The sequence below is a fragment of the Oncorhynchus kisutch genome, linkage group LG26, assembly GCF_002021735.2.
Source record: "Oncorhynchus kisutch isolate 150728-3 linkage group LG26, Okis_V2, whole genome shotgun sequence".
Taxonomy (NCBI): Eukaryota; Metazoa; Chordata; class Actinopteri; order Salmoniformes; family Salmonidae; genus Oncorhynchus; species Oncorhynchus kisutch.
The window spans coordinates 36794999-36820312 of NC_034199.2; the positions used below are offsets into that span (position 1 = coordinate 36794999).

The 25314-nt window shown below is 43.0% G+C and overlaps 1 protein-coding gene across 1 annotated transcript in view; it reads right to left on the bottom strand.

Annotated features, from left to right (window-relative positions):
* LOC109870742 (adenylate cyclase type 5-like) overlaps positions 1-25314 on the bottom strand; it is a 129734-nt gene that overhangs the window by 49195 nt on the left and 55225 nt on the right. Inside the window, exons 2-3 of the mRNA XM_031805588.1 lie at positions 16135-16284; positions 9842-9963 (exon numbers count right to left, since the gene is read on the bottom strand). Coding sequence (XP_031661448.1) covers positions 9842-9963; positions 16135-16284 — 272 coding nt within the window. The remainder of the gene's footprint in view (positions 1-9841; positions 9964-16134; positions 16285-25314) is intronic.

The following is a 25314-nucleotide window of genomic DNA, read 5'->3' on the forward strand; positions in this document are numbered from 1 at the left end:
AGGTAAGAACATCATCCATATCCTAAGCAATAGCTCTAGGTAAGAACATCATCCATATCCTAAGCAGTAGCTCTAGGTAAGAACATCATCCATATCCTAAGCAGTATCTCTAGGTGAGAACATCATCCATATCCTAAGCAATATCTCTAGGTGAGAACATCATCCATATCCTAAGCCATATCTCTAGGTGAGAACATCATCCATATCCTAAGCAATATCTCTAGGTGAGAACATCATCCATATCCTAAGCCATATCTCTAGGTGAGAACATCATCCATATCCTAAGCAATATCTCTAGGTGAGAACATCACCTATATCCTAAGCAATAGCTCTAGGTAAGAACATCATCCATATCCTAAGCAGTAGCTCTAGGTAAGAACATCACCCATATCCTAAGCAATAGCTCTAGGTAAGAACATCACCCATATCCTAAGCAATAGCTCTAGGTAAGAACATCATCCATATCCTAAGCAATAGCTCTAGGTAAGAACATCATCCATATCCTAAGCAATAGCTCTAGGTAAGAACATCATCCATATCCTAAGCAGTAGCTCTAGGTAAGAACATCATCCATATCCTAAGCAGTATCTCTAGGTGAGAACATCATCCATATCCTAAGCAATATCTCTAGGTGAGAACATCATCCATATCCTAAGCCATATCTCTAGGTGAGAACATCATCCATATCCTAAGCAATATCTCTAGGTGAGAACATCATCCATATCCTAAGCCATATCTCTAGGTGAGAACATCATCCATATCCTAAGCAATATCTCTAGGTGAGAACATCACCTATATCCTAAGCAATAGCTCTAGGTAAGAACATCATCCATATCCTAGGGGGAGACACCCTGGACCCAAACTGTTACAGACCTATATCCATCCTGCCCTGCCTATCTAAGGTCTTCGAAAGCCAAGTCAACAAACAGGTCACTGACCATCTCGAATCCCACCGTACCTTCTCCGCTGTGCAATCTGGTTTCCGAGCCGGTCATGGGTGCACCTCAGCCACACTCAAGGTACTAAACGACATCATAACCGCCATCGATAAAAGACAGTACTGTGCAGCCGTCTTCATCGACCTCGCCAAGGCTTTCGACTCTGTCAATCACCATATTCTTATCGGCAGACTCAGTAGCCTCGGTTTTTCGGATGACTGCCTTGCCTGGTTCACCAATTACTTTGCAGACAGAGTTCAGTGTGTCAAATCGGAGGGCATGCTGTCCGGTCCTCTGGCAGTCTCTATGGGGGTGCCACAGGGTTCAATTCTCGGGCCGACTCTTTTCTCTGTGTATATCAATGATGTTGCTCTTGCTGCGGGCGATTCCCTGATCCACCTCTACGCAGACGACACCATTCTATATACTTTCGGCCCGTCTTTGGACACTGTGCTATCTAACCTCCAAACAAGCTTCAATGCCATACAACACTCCTTCCGTGGCCTCCAACTGCTCTTAAACGCTAGTAAAACCAAATGCATGCTTTTCAACCGGTCGCTGCCTGCACCTGCATGCCCGACTAGCATCACCACCCTGGATGGTTCCGACCTAGAATATGTGGACGTCTATAAGTACCTAGGTGTCTGGCTAGACTGCAAACTCTCCTTCCAGACTCATATCAAACATCTCCAATCGAAAATCAAATCAAGAGTCGGCTTTCTATTCCGCAACAAAGCCTCCTTCACTCAAGCCGCCAAGCTTACCCTAGTAAAACTGACTATCCTACCGATCCTCGACTTCGGCGATGTCATCTACAAAATGGCTTCCAACACTCTACTCAGCAAACTGGATGCAGTCTATCACAGTGCCATCCGTTTTGTCACTAAAGCACCTTATACTACCCACCACTGCGACTTGTATGCTCTAGTCGGCTGGCCCTCGCTACATATTCGTCGCCAGACCCACTGGCTCCAGGTCATCTACAAGTCTATGCTAGGTAAAGCTCCGCCTTATCTCAGCTCACTGGTCACGATGGCAACACCCATCCGTAGCACGCGCTCCAGCAGGTGTATCTCACTGATCATCCCTAAAGCCAACACCTCATTTGGCCGCCTTTCGTTCCAGTACTCTGCTGCCTGTGACTGGAACGAATTGCAAAAATCGCTGAAGTTGGAGACTTTCATCTCCCTCACCAACTTCAAACATCAGCTATCTGAGCAGCTAACCGATCGCTGCAGCTGTACATAGTCTATTGGTAAATAGCCCACCCTTTTCACCTACCTCATCCCCGTACTGTTTTTATTTATTTACTTTTCTGCTCTTCTGCACACCAGTATCTCTACCTGTACATGACCATCTGATCTTTTATCACTCCAGTGTTAATCTGCAAAATTGTAATTATTTGCCTACCTCCTCATGCCTTTTGCACACATTGTATATAGACCCCCCCTTCGTTTTCTACTGTGTTATTGACTTGTTAATTGTTTACTCCATGTGTAACTCTTTGTTGTCTGCTCACACTGCTATGCTTTATCTTGGCCAGGTCGCAGTTGCAAATGAGAACTTGTTCTCAACTAGCCTACCTGGTTAAATAAAGGTGAAATAAAAAAAATAAAAATAAAATATCCTAAGCAGTAGCTCAAGGTAAGAACATCACCCATATCCTAAGCAATAGCTCTAGGTAAGAACATCACCCATATCCTAAGCAATAGCTCTAGGTAAGAACATCATCCATATCCTAAGCAATAGCTCTAGGTAAGAACATCATCCATATCCTAAGCAGTAGCTCTAGGTAAGAACATCACCCATATCCTAAGCAATAGCTCTAGGTAAGAACATCATCCATATCCTAAGCAATAGCTCTAGGTAAGAACATCATCCATATCCTAAGCAATAGCTCTAGGTAAGAACATCACCCATATCCTAAGCAATAGCTCTAGGTAAGAACATCATCCATATCCTAAGCAATATCTCTAGGTAAGAACATCACCCATATCCTAAGCAATAGCTGTAGGTAAGAACATCATCCATATCCTAAGCAATAGCTCTAGGTAAGAACATTATCCATATCCTAAGCAGTAGCTCTAGGTAAGAACATCATCCATATCCTAAGCAATAGCTCTAGGTAAGAACATCATCCATATCCTAAGCAATAGCTCTAGGTAAGAACATCATCCATATCCTAAGCAATAGCTCTAGGTAAGAACATCATCCATATCCTAAGTAGTAGCTCTAGGTAAGAACATCATCCATATCCTAAGCAATAGCTCTAGGTAAGAACATCATCCATATCCTAAAAAATATCTCTAGGTAAGAACATCACCCATATCCTAAGCAATAGCTCTAGGTAAGAACATCATCCATATCCTAAGCAATAGCTCTAGGTAAGAACATCATCCATATCCTAAGCAATAGCTCTAGGTAAGAACATCACCCATATCCTAAGCAATAGCTCTAGGTAAGAACATCATCCATATCCTAAGCAATATCTCTAGGTAAGAACATCACCCATATCCTAAGCAATAGCTGTAGGTAAGAACATCATCCATATCCTAAGCAATAGCTCTAGGTAAGAACATTATCCATATCCTAAGCAGTAGCTCTAGGTAAGAACATCATCCATATCCTAAGCAGTAGCTCTAGGTAAGAACATCATCCATATCCTAAGCAATAGCTCTAGGTAAGAACATCATCCATATCCTAAGCAATAGCTCTAGGTAAGAACATCATCCATATCCTAAGCAATAGCTCTAGGTAAGAACATCATCCATATCCTAAGCAATAGCTCTAGGTAAGAACATCATCCATATCCTAAGCAGTAGCTCTAGGTAAGAACATCATCCATATCCTAAGCAGTATCTCTAGGTGAGAACATCATCCATATCCTAAGCAATAGCTCTAGGTAAGAACATCATCCATATCCTAAGCAATAGCTCTAGGTAAGAACATCATCCATATCCTAAGCAATAGCTCTAGGTAAGAACATCATCCATATCCTAAGCAATAGCTCTAGGTAAGAACATCATCCATATCCTAAGCAGTAGCTCTAGGTAAGAACATCATCCATATCCTAAGCAGTATCTCTAGGTGAGAACATCATCCATATCCTAAGCAGTATCTCTAGGTGAGAACATCATCCATATCCTAAGCAATATCTCTAGGTGAGAACATCATCCATATCCTAAGCAATATCTCTAGGTGAGAACATTATCCATATCCTAAGCAGTAGCTCTAGGTAAGAACATCATCCATATCCTAAGCAGTAGCTCTAGGTAAGAACATCATCCATATCCTAAGCAATAGCTCTAGGTAAGAACATCATCCATATCCTAAGCAATAGCTCTAGGTAAGAACATCATCCATATCCTAAGTAGTAGCTCTAGGTAAGAACATCATCCATATCCTAAGCAATAGCTCTAGGTGAGAACATCATCCATATCCTAAGCAATAGCTCTAGGTAAGAACATCACCCATATCCTAAGCAATAGCTCTAGGTAAGAACATCATCCATATCCTAAGCAATATCTCTAGGTAAGAACATCACCCATATCCTAAGCAATAGCTCTAGGTAAGAACATCATCCATATCCTAAGCAATAGCTCTAGGTAAGAACATCATCCATATCCTAAGCAATAGCTCTAGGTAAGACCATCACCCATATCCTAAGCAATAGCTCTAGGTAAGAACATCATCCATATCCTAAGCAGTAGCTCTAGGTAAGAACATCATCAATATCCTAAGCAGTAGCTCTAGGTAAGAACATCATCCATATCCTAAGCAGTAGATCTAGGTAAGAACATCATCCATATCCTAAGCAGTAGCTCTAGGTAAGAACATCATCCATATCCTAAGCAGTAGCTCTAGGTAAGAACATCACCCATATCCTAAGCAGTAGCTCTAGGTAAGAACATCATCCATATCCTAAGCAGTAGCTCTAGGTAAGAACATCATCCATATCCTAAGCAGTAGCTCTAGGTAAGAACATCATCCATATCCTAAGCAGTAGCTCTAGGTAAGAACATCATCCATATCCTAAGCAGTAGCTCTAGGTTAGAACATCATCCATATCCTAAGCAGTAGCTCTAGGTAAGAACATCATCCATATCCTAAGCAATAGCTCTAGGTAAGAACATCATCCATATCCTAAGCAATATCTCTAGGTAAGAACATCACCCATATCCTAAGCAGTAGCTCTAGGTAAGAACATCATCCATATCCTAAGCAGTAGCTCTAGGTAAGAACATCATCCATATCCTAAGCAGTAGCTCTAGGTAAGAACATCATCCATATCCTAAGCAATAGCTCTAGGTAAGAACATCATCCATATCCTAAGCAGTAGCTCGACACAGCAAATTCTGCAGTGTTAAAAACGTATAATAATAACACTGAGAGTGTTAAATCAACACTGAACATGTTGAGTGTTTGGTCCCATATAGACACTTCAACAGTGTTAAATTAACACACTGCGTAGTGTAAAGCCTTATTCAAATATTTCCCAGAGTGCCTTGCCTTTTGAGTAAGTTATAGAGTTACCACCCATGACTGTATTGGTTAGTGTTAGTTGAGGGCCTACTTTTACCCTAATACAAGGGCCCAAAAGTCATATATATCCCTTTGAACCAAAACGATGCCAATCATTATCATATTTCCCAGCAGGCTCTTTTGCAGGTAGATTTTTTTTAATCACTATGCAAGCCAGCATAATGTGACTTGCAGGTAAGGTTGCAAATTCACCAGAATTTTGCAACCCTACTTGCAGGCCTGATGTGGCTTGAGGAATGAACTGGGGTACAATTATGCACTTGTAACTAAAGGTAAAAAGGATGACCAAGTGTTTGTACCCCTTTAGGAAAAAATCTAAACCTTTTTTTCCTGAGAGTATAATATAATGGCCTGAAACTCATGGTTTACAGGCCACATCGGTTCTGCAAGTCACATTAAGCTGGCTCGCAAGGTGATGTGTTATCCCTTCTGGAATCCAGTCAGTGTGGGGATATTCAACTTTTTGAGGGTTGTTTTCTATCACCCACAACCTGTATTCAGGGTTGGGAAGACTAAGCTTCTTCTTCATCTTTTAGGTTTTATGGCCGACTACAACCTCTTGGTGTATTGTCGCAAACTACTGTACAGGGTAATGAAACTAAAATATTCCATTGCAGGGAGGGGGGAACCCGGACATCATACAAAATAAAAAATACAACATTTAAATAAACATCCTACTTCTTCAGTCACAGTTCAAATCACATCCCTTACACAGGCTCAGGGGCTTGTAAGAACGGAGCAGTCATCGACAGTATTCCTTGTAGAGTCCCAAAAAACTCTCAGCCGCACTCACAACGATGCCTATTTCCTCTTATTTCCTCTCTGTTTGCACTGTGCAGTTGATAGCCAATGCAATAAACGCTACAACGTCCACCTTCTTAACATGCAACATGTCATCTCTCTGTTGACAAGGAGCATCATCTGGTGTCTCTTCTCCTACTACTCCTAATTTTTCAATTTCACTGCTTTCCTCCACTCTTCTCACTTCCTCCGGACAGGAGACATGCTGGAAGCCTGGTTTAATGGTTTAATCATTTGCATTTATCACACTGCACGGGTTTTGGCACGAAGGCTCTCACATGGTATTTCATAAAACCCAAATGCATGTGAGAAGGCAGAGACTCTTCATCAACCAACAGTAGAGTGGATGGAGTGGGCTTCCTCCTCACTCCATCCACTATGCGGGTCAGTCGGTGTGCACCAACCACTTCATCAAGTTCTTCACGTACTGTATATCCTTTGCAGATAACACCCTTGATAGGCACCTTACATCCCAAATCCACACACAACACATTCCAATCCTACATCTTCTTCAGGCTCAGAGCACATTCCTTCTGTTCCATAGATACACAAAAAAATGAAATGAGCCCACTTCTTGTTACCCAATGCATCCACCATTTTCATAGAGACATTTCCCAGGTACCTCCATCGACCCCATCTAACATCACCAATATCCTAAAGCAACAGCAGTTGACAACATCAGCTGGGAAGAGACACTGGGCTAAGTTCCAATGTCCACTCGCACATCACTTGCTACCAGAATGCATAACATCCAATAGATTCTCTTCACATTAAGTGGTATGCTACTGTAGTGTGCACATGGAAACAGATCTCCACAGAATCTTCTGTGCTGTTGCTGCAGTGCTATGCTGTGCTGAACAGTGTGTCCGAGTGTCCGAGTGTGTCAGTACTGGTCTTGTAGAGTGGATATTAAGTAATGTAATCTACTGCGAGGCTGGCGAGGCTGGAGGCCACCATGGACTAGAGCACAACTACACTGCAGCCAAAGGACGTGTCCCAACTTTTAGACCTTGAGAGGAGTCAGCTAAATGTGTCGGACTCCTCTCAAGGTCTAAAGGTTGGGACACTGGCACAAACTGTAACACAACAAAAACGCACCACTATTCTGACTTCTAGTAGACATCCACTTCACTAAGATGAGCTTCAATCCCGACGCGTCCCGACACATCCCGACACACCCCGACACGTCCCGACACACCCCGACACACCCCGACACACCCCGACACGTCCCGACACACCCCGACACGTCCCGACACATCCCGAAACGTCCCGACACACCCCGACACGTCCCGACACGTCCTGACATGTCCCGACACGCCCCGACACGTCCCGACACACCCCGACACGTCCCGACACGCCCCGACACGTCCCGACACGTCCCGACACACCCCGACACGTCCCGACACGTCCCGACACGCCCCGACACGTCCCGACACGTCCCGACACACCCCGACACGTCCCGACACACCCCGACACGTCCCGACACGTCCCGACACCCCACTGCTGCTAACTTGCGTAACACGCTTGTAGTCAGCTTTTTTTCAAGGAGGAGGAGGAAGTGGAGGAGGAGGAGACAGTGGAGGAGGAGGAGACAGTGGAGGTGGAGGAAGTGGAGAAGGAGGAGGCAGTGGAGGAGACAGTGGAGGAAGAGGAGGACGAAAACAGGAAAGCACGAGGGAGGTCTCCTGACTAACAGCAGAGGGGACAGGGCTGAGCTGAGCTGAGCCGGGAGGGGCAGGGGACATGACATGCTGCAGTACAAGATGCTATCTGCTCTCTCAGCAACCTCACATCACATGCTAGGCTACTTACAGTATAGTACACCCTCCACTCTGTCTCATCTGTCCAACTGGAGCGCACAGAGAAACACTGTGTCTGAAAAGGTTACTAGCCATCAAATAACTTTTTCTCCATCCTTGTTTCAAAGCCCATTGAAGGAGAGGATCCAAGGTCCTTGATGCTAAATTACAGAGGAAGCAAGGATCTGATAGCTAAATGTAAGGTTTTCAGCCCCAGAGCTCTCCTCTCTCTCTCCACAGCCAAGAGCCCTCTCTCTATTTATCTCTCTTTCTCCACAGCCAAGAGCCCTCTCTCTATTTATCTCTCTTTCTCCACAGCCAAGAGCCCTCTCTTATTTCTCTCTCTCTCTCCACAGCCAATAGTCCTCTATCTCTCTCTCTCAATTCAATTCAAGGGCTTTATTGGCATGGGAAACGTGTTAACATTGCCAAAGCAAGTGAAGTAGATAATATAAAAAAGTGAAATAAACAATAATAATTAACAGTAAACATTGCAGAAGTTCCAAAAGAATAAAGACATTTCAAATGTCATATTATGTCTATATACAGTGTTGTAATGATGTGCAAATAGTTCAAGTACAAAAGGGAAAATAAATAAACATAAATATGGGTTGTATTTACAATGGTGTTTGTTCTTCACTGGTTGACCTTTTCTTGTGGCAACTGGTCACAAATCTTTCTGCTGTGATGGCACACTGTGGTATTTCACCCATTAGATATAGGTGTTTATCAAAATCGGATTTGTTTTCGAATTCTTTGTGGATCTTTGTAATCTGAGGGAAATATGTGTCTCTAATATGGTCATACATTTGGCAGGAGGTTAGGAAGTGTAGTTCAGTTTCCAACTCATTTTGTGGGCAGTGAGCACATAGCCTGTCTTCTCTTGAGAGCCAGGTCTGCCTACGGCGGCCTTTCTCAATAGTAAGGCTATGCTCACTGAGTCTGTACATAGTCAAAGCTTTCCTTAAGTTTGGGTCAGTCACAGTGGTCAGGTATTCTGCCACTGAGTACTCTATCTATCTCTCTCTCTCTCTACCTGCCAGGAGATGTCTCTCTCTTTTCCTGTTGTCTGTCTGCTGTTCAGCGGAGCCCCAATTACTGAGAGCAGCTGGGCGCTGTTAGCGGCTTGCTAACCCAGGCCTCCCTCCCGTTAGCAGGGTATTAGCCACATAGTCAGCCAAGCTTAGCTTGATAATGGAGCTATGTATTTTAGATAAGATAATCTTTGAGAACTAACAAACACCAGAATAAAAACCAGTCAGTGAGAATCTAAAATTGGCATAGGGCCCCCATTGAATTTGTTATGTTTGAGTCACTCAGATAGCATAATGAAAAAATGTGTAGAATTGCAGGAAATTAGCTTTGAAACTGCCATTTTTCTCTCAGCCAAATGACAGAATGTGTTTTATTGCAGAAAACTAGCTTTAAAGCTGTCAAATGTTCTCTATGCCCCATGGCAAAATGTGTAGAATTGCATGAAACTAGCTTTCAAACAGCAACATTTAGTCTCTGCAGCCAAGAGGAGGGCCCCTAAAACCGCACCATTGGCCACGCCCACTACAACTGCACTGCAGTCAAGCCCCAAACAGACCCTACCACTACTATGGATAGCATGTTTAGCTGAACCTCAGAGGCTAGGTAATGCTGATAAAAGTAGCATGTTACTGTAATTGGTGAAGGGAAAGACCTAGACATAGCTTTAGAGCATGACTGACTGCATGTGTCCCTCCTCTCCCTGATGACGTCAGTGGTGACTGGTACCTGACGTTGTCGTGCTTCTGGATGTAGATCTTGTGAAACATCATGTCTTCCTGCTTGGCGTTAATGTCAGCTTTCATCTCCATGGCAACATGACGGGGAAGCACGGAGAGCAGGAGACGCTCCTGCAGAGAGAGAGAGGGGGGATGGGAGAGAAAAGAGAGAGAGAGGGATGGATGGATGGAGGGCGAGAGAGACGAGGGGGGGAGATAGGGAAGACAGCAAGAGAGAAAGAGAGAATGAGAGAGAGAGAGAGAGAGATAGGCAGGGGAGAGGGAGAGAGAGGCAGGGGAGAGGGAGAGAGAGGCAGGGGAGAGGGAGAGAGAGATATAGGCAGGTGAGAGAGAGAGAGGCAGGGGAGAGAGAGATAGGCAGGGGAGAGGGAGAGAGAGATAGGCAGGGGAGAGGGAGAGAGAGAGGCAGGGGAGAGTGAGAGAGAGAGAGGCAGGGGAGAGGAAGAGAGATAGGCAGGGGAGAGGGAGAGAGAGAGAGGCAGGGGAGAGGGTGAGAGAGATAGGCAGGGGAGAGGGAGAGAGAGGCAGGGGAGAGGGAGAGAGAGATAGGCAGGGGAGAGGGAGAGAGAGAGGCAGGGGAGAGTGAGAGAGAGAGAGGCAGGGGAGAGGGAGAGAGAGAGAGGCAGGGGAGAGAGAGAGAGGAATGGGAGAGGGAGAGAGAGAGAGAGGCAGGGGAGAGGGAAAGTGAGAGAGAGGGGCAGGGGAGAGAGAGAGAGGCAGGGGAGAGGGAGAGGCAGGGGAGAGGGAGAGAGAGAGAGAGGCAGGGGAGAGGGAGTGTGTAGAGAGAAAAAGTACCAACCAGAGATTTAGTTCAGTAGAGTCAGTACACGAGACAGACAGTGAGACAGAGAAATGGAGAGGTGTTGATTTTGGCCTATCCCACAGGGGAAGACCTGGGTAATTGAGCTGCTCACCCCCTCTCTCCATCTCTCCATCCCTCTATTGCCATGACGCCCACGCCACAGTGACCCTATATGCTGAGAGATGTGATCACTGGCCGAAGAGTGTGGGCCAGCCCTTGATGTCATCTCCTTGGCTTGCATCCCAATTGGCACTCTATTCCTTATATATACTAGCCTCTGGTTAACATGTGAACACTATATATGGAATCAGGTGCCATTTGGGACATAGCTCCTGTTCTGTTTACGCCGCAGCAGCAGCCATGTGTGGGCGGGTGTTACCAAGGGGCTAGGATAGGCCACCAACCCCACACACACTCCTCTCACTTCCTGTCAATCCTAGTCAATTAGCTGCTGGTTATGAGTCGTTCTATCGCTCTCCCTGCTTAGTGGCTTGGAGAGCTGAAGTCATTATTACTGTTGCCTAGGGCTGTTACGTTGACCGAATTACTGCCACACCAGCGGTCACAAGTCATGACGACAGTCAAATTCCACATGACCGTTTAGTCACGGTAATTAGGCTTCTCCAAGTGCTCAGCATATGTGGGAACTCCTTCAAGAGAGTTGGAAAAGCATTCTGGTTGAGAGAATGCCAAGATTGTGCAAAGCTGTCATCAAGGCAAAGGGTGGCTACTTTGAAGAACCTCAAATATAAAATGTATTTTGATTTGTTAAACACTTTTTGCTTACTACATGATTCCATATGTGTTATTTCATAGTTTTTTGATGCCTTCACTATTATTCTACAATGTAGAAAATAGTAAAAATAAAGAAAAACCCTTAAATGAGTAGGTGGGTAGCCTAGTGGTTAGAGCGTTGGACTAGTAACCGGAAGGTTGCAAGTTCAAATCCCCGAGCTGACAAGGTACAAATCTGTCATTCTGCCCCTGAACAGGCAGTTAACCCACTGTTCCTAGGCTGTCATTGAAAATAAGAATTTGTTCTTAATTAACTGACTTGCCTGGTTAAATAAAGGTAAAATACATTTAAAAAAGTGTGTCCAAACTATTGACTAGTACTGTATGTACAGTATATGTAAACTAACGTTCAAAAGTTTGGGATAATTTAGAAATGTCCTTGTTTTTGAAAGAAAAACACATTTTTTGTCCATTAAAATAACAGTGTAGACATTGTTAATGTTGTAAATGACTATTGTAGCTGGAAACAGCTGATTTTTAATGGAATATTTACATAGGCGTACAAAGGCCCATTATCAGCAACCATCACTCCTGTGTTCCAATGTTAGCTAATCCAAGTTTATCATTTTAAAAGGCTAATTGATCATTAGAAAACCCATATGAAATTATGTTAGCACAGCTGAAAACTGTTGTGCTGATTAATTAAGAAGCAATAAAACTAGCCTTCTTTAGATTAGTTGAGTATCTGGAGCATCAGCATTTGTGGGTTCCATTACAGGCTCAAAATGGCCAGAAACAAAGTACTTTCTTCAGAAACTCGTCAGTCTATTCCTGTTCTGAGAAATGTAGGCTATTCCATGCGAGAAATGCCAAGAAACTGAAGATCTCATACAACGCTGTGTACTACTCCCTTCACAGAACAGTGCAAACTGGCACTAACCAGAATAGAAAGAGGAGTGGGTGGCCCCGGTGCACATCTGAGCAAGAGGACAAGTACATTAGAGTATCTAGTTTGAGAAACAGACGCCTCAAAGGAACTCCACTGGTAGCTTCGTCAAATAGTACCCGCAAAACACCAGTCTCAACGTCAACAGCGAAGAGGTGACTCCGGAATGCTGTCCTTCTTGGCAGAGTTGCAAAGAAAAAGCCATATCCCAGACTGGCCAATAAAAATGCAATATTAAGATGGGCAAAAGAACACAGACACTGGACAGAGGAATGTACTTTTCTTTAAAAAACAAGGACATTTCTAAGTGACCCCAAACATTTGAACGGTAGTGTATATATATTTGCCCAAAAATATATGGGCGATTGGAAGTGATGCAGACAATTACATCGATGGAAGCTACAATCTATCTGCAATATTAAAGCTGATCTACCCCCTTTTTAAAAAAAGGGTCCACATAATTTCTTCAAATCAAGCACATTAATCCTCTTTACAAGGGGTGTAGAGCCTAACTGGCATACATAAGCAGCGCGTGAGTTTCACGTTTGGGGAAGATCATTTTCACCATAAAAATTCACCTTTATAATAAAACCAAAACATGCACAATCGCATTTGTTTTCCTGCTAATGAAACATTCACGCTTATAGCCTACTGCCGTGTGCGTGTTGCTGCACTTATAATGTGAAAAAATAACCTTATAGTTTATCAACATTTTAAGCTAAATGTTCTCATCTGTTGCGTCTGACTCGTTGCTTAAAACAGGTTTTTTGATGTTAGTGGTTGTATTTATTTGGGATCTATCGTATCCTACAACTGTCCCAGACTATGTTTGGAATATTTATTTCTCGCGCAGAATAGACTAGGTCAACTTTTGTAGTGTGGGGGATGGTAGATTGACATAGGATAGTGCTTTTGCTGTTCATTAGGCCTACTCATCTTGTAGGCTGAAGAAAAGTAAATGTGGACAGATCTTCCAATATCTTCCATATGCGCCTCGGAATAGGATAAAGACTCATGCAGTTGTGTCCCCGATATGTCTGTCTTCACTTGTAGCCTGTGAGAAAGACCCGATCACATGACTGAGAGTAATGTGAGAGGTGCATCGGCAGGCTGGTCACTGGCCGCAAAAGGCATGGATTTTTTAGGGGGTATTAATGCCACACAAAGGAGATGCAGCCGTAAAATACGAGGCATTATCAAGTGCTTGTCAAATTGTGAGTGAGAGACTGATGTAGTGTGTACAGCCTGTAGAAAAAAAACAAAGCAGAGCTCATGCCTATCATGCAACTTTTTTCAAATCCTCATTAGAGTCGCATCTTGCAGCCTTAGAATGTATTAGAAATCTAAACATATAGCCCAACATTTGTATCACAACCAAAGTTACATAAATAAATGTATATGTTAACCGCTCAACACAGAGTAGCCGCATGTGCTCACTCACTGAAATTGTTTGAAGAAAATATACTTTCTATTTTATTCAGCTCTGCTCCACTGTATTCTTCATGCTATAAAATAATATAAAATAATGCCATGGAATTCTAAGCAAATCTTGTCTGCTAAATGAACTAGTGTAGCCAACAGCCATACGGCATAGCCAGATTAGGACCTAACATAAGGACAACTCAGAGTAGGCTATTCTGTTCTTCTGAAGTAGACTACATTTTCTTCATATCATGTTTCTTTAGACCTGTCTAAAATAAATAATGGATGTATTGTGAAGGTGTAGGCTTTATTACATGGATTTAATAGACTTTTTAAAATGTAGATGTTCCAAAGGTCTGCATCAGTGGCTTGTAATATACAGTGAGGCAATAAAGTATTTAGTCAGCCACCAATTGTGCAGGTTCTCCCACTTAAAAATATGAGAGGCCTGTAATTTTCAGCATAGGTACACTTCAACTATGACAGACAAAATTAGAAAAAAAAATCCAGAAAATCACATTGTAGGATTTTAATGAATTTATTTGCAAATTATGGTGGAAAATAAGTATTTGGTCAATAACAAAAGTTTCTCAATACTTTGTTATATACCCTTTTTTGGCAATGACAGAGGTCAAACGTTTTTCTGTCTTCACAAGGTTTTCACACACTGTTGCTGGTATTTTGGCCCATTCCTCCATGCAGATCTCCTCTAGAACAGTGATGTTTTGGGGCTGTTGCTGGGCAACACGGACTTTCAATTCCCTCCAAAGATTTTCTATGGGGTTGAGTTCTGGAGACTGGCTAGGCCACTCCAGGACCTTGAAATGCTTCTTACGAAGCCACTCTGTTGCCCAGGCGGTGTGTTTGAGATCATTGTCATGCTGAAAGACCCAGCCACGTTTCATCTTCAATGCCCTTGCTGATGGAAGGAGGTTTTCACTCAAAATCTCACGATACATGGCCCCATTCATTCTTTCCTTTACACGTCCTGGTCCCTTTGCAGAAAAACAGCCCCAAAGCATGATGTTTCCACCCCCATGCTTCACAGTAGGTATGGTGTTCTTTGGATGCAACTCTTTGTCCTCCAAACACTACGAGTTGAGTTTTTACGAAAAAGTTATATTTTGGTTTCATCTGACCATATGACATTCTTCCAATTTTCTTCTGGATCATCCAAATGCTCTCTAGCAAACTTCAGACGGGCCTGGACATGTACTGGCTTAAGCAGGGGGACACGTCTGGCACTGCAGGATTTGAGTTCCTGGCGGCGTAGTGTGTTACTGATGGTAGGCTTTGTTACTTTGGTCCCAGCTCTCTGCGGGTCATTCACTAGGTCCCCCCGTGTGGTTCTGGGATTTTTGCTTGTGATCATTTTGACCCCACGGGGTGAGATCTTGCGTGGAGCCCCAGATCGAGGGAGATTATCAGTGGTCTTGTATGTCTTCCATTTCCTAATAATTTCTCCCACAGTAGATTTCTTCAAACCAAGCTGCTTACCTATTGCAGATTCAGTCTTCCCAGCCTGGTGCAGGTCGACAATTTTGTTTCTGGTGTCCTTTGACAGCTCTTTGGTCTTGGCCATAGTGGAGTAGGGAGTGTGACTGTTTGAGGTTGTGGACAGGTGTCTTTTATACTGATAACAAGTTCAAACAGGTGCCATTAATACAGGTAACGAGTGGAGGACAGAGGAGCCTCTTAAAGAAGAAGTTACAGGTCTGTGAGAGCCAGAAATCTTGCTTGTTTGTAGGTGACCAAATACTTATTGTCCACCATAATTTGCTAATAAATTCATTAAAAATCCTACAATGTGATTTTTTTTCCCTCATTTTGTCTGTCATAGTTGAAGTGTACCTATGATGAAAATTACAGACGTCTCTCATCTTTTTAAGTGGGAGAACTTGCACAATTGGTGGCTGACAATTGCCCCACTGTATGTGTGGAAGACAGGAGATGCTAAATGTGTTTATATTAATTAAAGGTCAATTACCGTGAGACCGGCAGTTATTTGCTTGACAATCACCGGCTGACAAAATGTCATGACAGCCACCACCCTACTGTCACCATTCATCTAGTTACTGTGAAGACAGCGCTTATGATGGGTAACTAACAAAGCATATGACACTTGGTAGTAGCTACTCACGTTAGGCATGAATCTGACTATGAACAGGACTGGAGTTGCCCTTCCCTGGTCTATAGAGAGCAGAAGCCAAAGGTTACTTACGGAAACTCAGACCTTGGTTACTAGGTTATTGGGAAATATATGCATTTCATTTAATTAATTAACTGCATTTCGAAAGCCCTTTTTACATCAGCAGTAACTCGACCTAACTATGTCAAGTAATTTACTGCCTATGGTTACACCACAGTACCACAGTACCTGCTGCTGGTTCTCCCTCTGTGAGTGGAGGCGAGCCTGGATGCATTCCCTGGTCTCCTGGAAGGCTTGTCTCTGGGAGCCCTCGGCTGGGTAGTGGGTACACACGCCCACGATGTTAGTACAGGAGAAGATCAGGACGTTGGACACTATCTGAAAAGGGGAGGAAGAGATGGAGAGAGATTGACAAAGGGAGAGGAAGGGTGAGGAGGAATAGAAGAAGAGAGAGAAAAGAGAGTGCTTGTCACAGATCCCTCCAGAACTGTCATTACACATATCTGGTCCCTATTCCCATTGATTAGTAATTGCATAAGTGTGCCCTCTGTTCACCACTGTCCTGTCGATTATTGCTCCAATGTCCGTTGGTCGTGTGAGTACCTGTGCTGTGTTGTTTTGGCATTTGTGCCATGTGTATTGCGCAGATGATTACGGGTCTCGCCCGTGTGGTATCATCGTGAGCTTGTGTATTTATTCAAGGTAATCCTCGCTCTGTTGTTTGCGTCTCAACCCTGTGTTTTGTATACACGTTTGTTTGGGTCTCAACCGTGTGTTTTGTATACGTGTTTGTTTGCGTCTCAACCCTGTGTTTTGTATACGTGTTTGTTTGGGTCTCAACCCTGTGTTTTGTATACATGTTTGTTTGGGTCTCAACCCTGTGTTTTGTATACGTGTTTGTTTGGGTCTCAACCCTGTGTTTTGTATACGTGTTTGTTTGGGTCTCAACCCTGTGTTTTGTATACGTGTTTGTTTGGGTCTCAACCCTGTGTTTTGTATACATGTTTGTTTGGGTCTCAACCCTGTGTTTTGTATACGTGTTTGTTTGGGTCTCAACCCTGTGTTTTGTATACGTGTTTGTTTGGGTCTCAACCCTGTGTTTTGTATACGTGTTTGTTTGGGTCTCAACCGTGTGTTTTGTATACATGTTTGTTTGGGTCTCAACCCTGTGTTTTGTATACGTGTTTGCTTGGGTCTCAACCCTGTGTTTTGTATACGTGTTTGTTTGGGTCTCAACCCTGTGTTTTGTATACGTGTTTGTTTGGGTCTCAACCCTGTGTTTTGTATACATGTTTCTTTGGGTCTCAACCCTGTGTTTTGTATACGTGTTTGTTTGGTCTTCGTCCCCGTGCCTTTCCATGACACGCTGTAATTTGGGTCCATAAAAACCCTTATCAAGCATTCCTACGCCTGTCTCCCGATCCCTTTATACCAACGTGACAGTGTTCAACAAATGGTGCCATAGATCCCCTCCACAACTAATTCCATTAAATGACAGACTTTCATCTCTGTGTGAGATTTGACGTACAAGCCAAATGTATCCCCCGTTACCACATTCCCATAAATGGTCATTGTGTTTGTCTACTGTCCAAATAACTTAAATTGGACAGATAACAAAATAGGCCAAGAGAAAGATAGAGAAAGCATTATCTTCACTGGGGGAAATGGGTATGTCAGATAGAGAAAGCATTATCTTCACTGGGGGAAATGGGTCTGTCAGATAGAGAAAGCATTATCTTCACTGAGAAAAATGGGTCTGTCAGATAGAGAAAGTAGTATCCTCACTGAGGGAAATGGGTCTGTCAGATAGAGAAAGCATTATCCTCACTGAGGGAAATGGGTCTGTCAGATAGAGAAAGCATTATCCTCACTAAGGGAAATGGGTCTGTCAGATAGAGAAAGCATTATCCTCACTGAAGGAAATGGGTCTGTCAGATAGAGAAAGCATTATCTTCACTGAGAAAAATGGGTCTGTCAGATAGAGAAAGTATTGAGAGTACCCTATTATACAATGGGTGGGTCTAATCCTGGATGCTGATTGGCTAAAACCACATTCCAGGCTGTGTCTATTCCACAAGTTACCACCAGCTAAATCTATGATGTTAAAATGCCTATTTACTCTGTTCCATCTGACTGTGCAATCCACTGTCTCATCAGCCAAGCCAGACAATTTATAGACTTGATCTCCACTATAAAAAGCATCTAGACATTATCTTCCATTTCTTTTAAACTAGAAATTGGTTTTCAACAGCAGAGATTTATAAACCTTGTTGCCTGTCTCTCCGACATTTGCAACATTGTTTCAATATTGAAATTCGATCTCGTGCTGTCCTATGGTAATGAACGTGTCAGGAGTTTAGATGAGACAGACAGGCTGGCAGCTTTTCTCAGCCAGTCGAAATCATGAATCAGCTAAATGTTTATTAATGTACTGTATACAAAGAACTGTCAATAGAAAAACACGAAATATAGCTGGTTTGCTGTCATTACAGCTTTAGTTTGAAGTGATTGTGCCAGCTGTGTAGTTGGCTATCTCTTCTTAATAGTGGCCTGCCGAGAGAGCAAATGTTCTGTGCCAGGCGAAAATTGCACATCATTATAATGCTCATTGTTATGGATGTATCCAAAACAAATCACTAGAAGACTGTGTTAACCAAAGTTGCCTAGCTACAAGCAAGGGATAAGAACATCCAGCCATCATGACAACGTAACATTTAGACCTAATGACTGGCTCGCGTCTCTGGCAACCGAACTGATAGAACAAACGACCCGCCGGCTTGGGTAGCAACCCTAGATTTGTGTCAAAACTATATCTTGTGGAAGAATGAAATAGTATAAATAAATGCATAAAAATACAGTTTTTAATTCAAATATGACAATCATTATTTGAATATGTTGGTAACCCATTGAATAAAAGTGATAAACCCCTCAAAGCCGGTGTTTGGAGGATATATTGGCACCGGCCAATATAGATACATTGGTTCCTCCTTTAAAAGTTGCGTCATACTGCGGCACAACTTGTGGGCTGCTGCAGCATTCTGTGGCACGTTTCACAGAAACCACATATGGATTAAAACAGAGAATCAGCAGCTGAGACACTCACACCGATGGAATGTCCAATAACAAACAAACAATCAAAATGCACAAAAATAACATGTCAATAATCTATTAGTGAGGTCTTGAAACTTCAGAGAAAAGAGAAATGGCGGGGTGGAGTGGGATAAGACGGAGGAATAGAGGGATATGGTGAGGCTTGGAGTATAACAAAATGGCTGAAAAGAAGAGAGAGAGAAATATAAATAGAGAGAGATGGAGAAAGAGAGCGAGACACATAGAGATCAGAGAGACAAGGCAAGAAGGGCCTTCTATGCCATCAAAACAAACGTAACATTTTACTTCCCAATTAGGATCTGGCTAAAAATACTTGAATCAGTTATAGAACCCATTGCCCTTTATGGTTGTGAGGTCTGGGGTCCGCTCACCAACCAATAATTCATAAAATGGGACAAACACCAAATTGAGGCTGCATGCAGAATTCTGCAAAAACACCATGTACAGACTCAGTGAGCATTGCCTTGCTATTGAGAGAGGCTGCCATAGCCTGTCTTCTCTTGAGAGCCAGGAATGCCTATGTGCACACTGCCCACAAAATGAAACTGAGCTTCACTTCCTAACCTCCTGCCAAATGTATTAGAGGAATATATTTCCCTCTGATTACACAACCCACAAATAATTACAAAACAACAAGATTTGTGACCTGTTGCCGCAAGAAAAGGGCAACCAGTGAAGAACAAACACCATTGTAAATACAATCCATATTTATGTTTATTTATTTTCCCGATTGTACTTTAACTATTACCTACCGAGAGAGTTTTATATCTATATTCTCTGTAGCTGTTTACATACCACCACAGTCAGAGGCTGGCACTAAGACAGCATTGAATGAGCTGTATTCCGCCATAAGCAAACAAGAAAACGCTCAACCAGAGGCGGCGCTCTTAGTAGCCGGGGACTTTCATCCTCAATGAAATTATAAAAAATACAGACAACAAAGTCCAATTGGCTATACTAAAACTCTTTACCATCATCCTTAGCTCGATGCATCTTCCCCAATATTTGAAACTAACCCAATATTTGAAACTAACAACAGCAACCTTGGGAAAATCCTCTGCATTATCATAAACAGCAGACTCGTACATTTCCTCAGTGAAAACAATGTACTGAGCAAAATGTCACCAAATGTTACCAAATTATCGTATGGCAGACCACATATTCACCCTGCACACCCTAATTGACAAACAAACAAACCAAAACAAAGGCAAAGTCTTCTCATGCTTTGTTGATTTCAAAAAAGCCTTTGACTCAATTTGGCATGAAGGTCTGCAATACAAATTGATGGAAAGTGGTGTTGGGGGGAAAACATACAACATTATAAAATCCATTTACACAAACAACAAGTGTGCTGTTAAAATAGGCAAAAAACACACACATTTCTTCCCACGGGGCCATGGGGTGAGACAGGGACCCAGCTTAAGCCCCACCCTATTCAACATATATATCAACGAATTAGCGAGGGCACTAGAAAAGTCTGCAGCACCCGGCCTCACCCTACTAGAATCTAAAGTCAAATGTCTACTGTTTGCTGATGATCTGGTGCTTCTGTCACCAACCAAGGAGGGCCTACAGCAGCACCTAGGTGTTCTGCACAGATTCTGCCAGACCTGGGCCCTGACAGTAAATCTCAGCAAGACAAAAATAATGGTGTTCCAAAAAAGGTAGTGTTAATGGTGTTTCAAAAGCAATTCCCAAACCTTCCATGACAAAGCCATCACCTACAGTGAGATGAACCTGGAGAAGAGTCCCCTAAGCAAGCTGGTCCTGGGGCTCTGTTCACAAACACAAACACACAACACAGAGCCCCAGGACAGCAACACAACAGCCCTAAGCAGAGAGTACACAGTGGCAGAATATCTGACCAATGTGACTGACCCAAACTTAAGGAAAGCTTTGACTATGTACAGACTCAGTGAGCATAGCCTTGCTATTGAGAAAGGCTGTCATGCTCTGACCATTATTTGCGTTGTTTGTTTCTATGTTTTGTTTGTTCAGGGTGTGACATGAGTGGGCATTCTATGTTGCATGTCTAGTTAGTCTGTTTCTATGTGTTTTGGCCTGATATGGTTCTCAATCAGTGGCAGGTGTTTGTCGTTGTCTCTGATTGGGAACCATATTTAGGTAGCCTGTTTTGTATTTTGGTTCGTGGGTTATTGTCTATGTTATGTTGCTTGTTAGCACAGTGGTTCTTTAGCAGTTTTGTTAGTTTTGTTAGTTTTGTTAGTTTTGTTAGTTTTGTTAGTTTTGTTAGTTTTGTTAGTTTTGTTAGTTTTAGTGTACGCTGCGCTTTGGTCTACTCAATACGACGATTGTGACACAGACCAGGCTCTTAAGAGAAGACAGGCTATGTGCACATTGCCCACAAAATGAGGTGGACACTGAGCTGCACTTCCTAACCTCCTGCCCAATGTATGACCATATTAGAGACACATATTTCTCTCAAATTACACAGATCCACAAAGAATTCGAAAACAACCCCGATTTTGATAAACTCACATATCTACTGGGTGAAATACCACAGTGTGCCATCACAGTGGCAAGATTTGTGACCAGTTGCCGCAAGAAAAGGTCAACCAGTGAAGAACAAACACCATCATAAATACAACCCATATTTATGCTTATTTATTTTCCCTTTTGTACTTTAACCATTTGTTCATCGTTACAACACTGTATATATATATATATATATATATATATATATATATATATATATAGTTGAATTTGGAAGTTTACGTACACCTTAGCCAAATACATTTAAAATCAGTTTTTCACAATTCCTGATATTTAATCCTAGTAAAAATTCCCTGTCTTAGATCAGTTCGGATCACCACTTTATTTTAAGAATGTGAAATGTCAGGATAATAGTAGAGAGAAGGATTTGTTTCAACTTTTTTTTCTTTCATCACATTCCCAGTGGGTCAAAAGTTTACACTCAATTAGTATTTGGTAGCATTGCCGTTAAATTGTTTAACTTGGGTCAAACGTTTCGGGTAGCCTTCCACAAGCTTCCCACAATAAGTTGGTTGAATTTTGGCCCATTCCTCCTGACAGAGCTGGTGTAACTGGGTCAGGTTTGTAGTCCTACTTGCTCGCACACACTTTTTCAGTTCTTGCCACAACATTTCTATAGGATTGAGGTCAAGGCTTTGTGATGGACACCTTTACTTTGTTGTCCTTAAGTAATTTTGCCACAACTTTGGAAGTATGCTTGGGGTCATTGTTAGTTTGGAAGACCCATTTGCGACCAAACTTTAACTTCCTGACTGATGTCTGAAGATGTTGCTTCAATATGTCCACATAATTTTCCTCTCTCATGATGCCATCTATTTTGTGAAGTGCACCAGTCCCTCCTGCAGCAAAGCACCCTCATAATATGATGCTGCCACCCCCGTGCTTCAGGTTTGGGATGGTGTTTTTCGGCTTTTAACATATGTTTCCCATGCCAGTAAAGACCCTCGAATTCTGTGTTCTGCCCCTGAACAAGGCAGTTAACCCACTGTTCCTAGGCCGTCATTGAAAATAAGAATTTGTCCTTAACTGACTTGCCTATTTAAATAAAGGTAAAATAAAACATTTAATTGAGAGAGAAAGAGAGAGAGAGAGAGAGAGAGAGAGAGAGAGAGAGAGAGAGAGAGAGAGAGAGAGAGAGAGAGAGAGAGAGAGAGAGAGAGAGAGAGAGAGAGAGAGAGAGAGAGAGAGAGAGAGAGAGAGAGAGAGAGGATGAAAGTACACACACAGAGAGATCAATAGAGATGAAGAGATGGGAGACAAAAGAACCCAAAGACCCTGAAGAGGTTGATCTGTTTTTTTGTTGCTCTAAACAGGAAGGTGTATTAAAAGCTATGTGAAGCTGCATTGACCCCTGACCATATAAATACATAATGGCACTCTGGAGGTCAATGGGATAAACCCCAGCTATTACAGGGGAACCCCATGAGACCTCAGTTTGGCTGGGGGAAATATCCTGGTCCAACTCAGCAGCATTATTAATCTATTTATAGAAAAAAACAGAAGAAATTCTATGAAAAACCAAGAAAATGTGTTGTAGACAACATGAGGAGGAGAGACTGTGTTAGGGTAAGTGATCCAGTTCTGAGCAGCAGATACGGTCATGTGGATCCTACACAGAGCAAGAAAAGGCCTTGTGTTTGCCACTCCCTACTACTGAGATATCTAACCCAGCCCAATACTAGTAGTTGTAGGCCAGGCTAAGGCAGGCCTGGAGCCAGTCCAGATGAACTTATTCCTCTCTCCCTCCGTTTGTCCGTGTTATGTGCAGAGTGAACACAGTAAAGAACTGCCAGAGAGCTCAGAATTGGAACTTTCATACAGCCTTCCGGTGACATCAGTACATGTTTACCTCCTGTTCGAATATGGCCATGATGAATCCTAATAGCTTATGTAGCCACACTTTAAACAATGTATTTATTTTATTTTTTTATTTTTTTATTTGACCCCCCTTTCTCCCCAATTTTCATGGTATCCAATTGCTAGTAGCTACTATCTTGTCTCATTGCTACAACTCCCGTACGGGCTCGGGAGAGACGAAGGTTGAAAGTCATGCGTCCTCCGAAACACAACCCAACCAAGCCGCACTGCTTCTTTAACACAGTGCGCATCCAACCCGGAAGCCAGCCGCATCAATGTGTCGGAGGAAATACCATGCACCTGGCGACTTTGGTTAGCGTGCATTGCGCCCGACCCGCCACAGGAGTCACTAGTGCGCGATGGGACAAGGATATCCCTACCGGCGCAGTGCACGCTAGGCCAATTGTGCGTCGCCCCATGGACGTCCCGGTCGCGGCCGGCTGCGACAGAGCCTGGGATTGAACCCAAAGTCTCTGGTGGCACAGCTAGCACTGCGGTGCAGTGCCCTAGACCACTGCGCCACCCGGGGAGGCCAACAATTTAAATATACTTTAAAAAGTGTTTATAAGTCGCTTAGAAACTGTAAAACATTAGTTCACAGATAGTTTATAAACCTGTAATAAACTGTTCTAAACCATTTGTTGAAATAACAGTTATGCCCTCTCCAACACCACGGCTGAGTCATAGTCTGCATCTATTAACCATCTGTTCATATTTAACTTAAAATCAAATCACTATGGTCTTTAGGCTATTTTTACTCAAAATATAGTATTATAAATCTTACTGACCCCTTTCTCTATTTAGCAGAGGTAATAATGGAGTGAGTCAGTGAAAACCATGTTGCATTTTTCTGTGGTCGTGTTTCTGTTTACCAAGCCATGCTAATTATCCTGCATTGGTAGTAACCAGGGAACAAGCGGAGCGCTAGCTTACCTGTGTACCTTTCTAGGTGCAACATTATTTTAGAGGTGGCAATTAAGAATTACCAGCTAGCGTCTAGGAGTCATAAAACCCTGCAGTGTCAATATTTACCTACCCAGCATCCAGAAAGAGAGAGAGAGACCGAGAGACTAGCCCAAGCCAATGGCATGTACCAGATGCTCGGCAGGCTCTGTTCACACTTACTGGTCTGAGGCCAAACCACACGACTAACAACATTGGACACTTTAGGTGATATGATCAAAGCACTTCGGATTTGCCGAAGGGAGGGCGGGGGAGGGCCTTGTATGCATCGCAGAAGTTAGAGTAGCAGAGATCCAGTGTATTGCCGGCGCGAGTGCTACAGTCAATATGCTGATAGAATTTAAGTACCGTAATTGCTGGACTATTAAGCGCACCTGAATATAAACCGCACCCACTGAATTATTTAAAAAATATGTATTTTGTACATAAATAAGCTGCACATGTCTATAAGCCGCAGGTGCCTACCGGTACATTGAAACAAATGAACTTTACACAGCCTTGAAACGAAACACGGCTTGTAACAAAAATTAAACAGTGGCCTACCAAGAAAGTCATTGGTCACTATCTTCCTCCTCCTGTGCACTGAAACCACTGAAGTCATCTCCTACGGTGTCGGAGTTGAATAGCCTCAGAATTGCTTCATCCGATGTTGGATCGTTTTCATTGTCGCTCACTTTCATCCGGAGGCAAATTCCCCGCTGAGCTCATGCTGCCCCTTCAACACGCAGCAGTCCAGCCTTTCGAAACCCGTTGATGATAGTGGATTTTTTGACAATGCTCCACACTGTCAGGACCCACTGGCAGACTTGACCATAAGTTGCTCTTCGCATGCGGTTTTAGTGAAGGATTTCTCCCCACTTGTCATCCAAGCCTCCCACTGAACAAGGAGCGCCACCTTAAATGCACAATTTACACTGATGTCGAGTGGCTGCATATACTTTGGGCCATCTGCTTTTCTTCCCT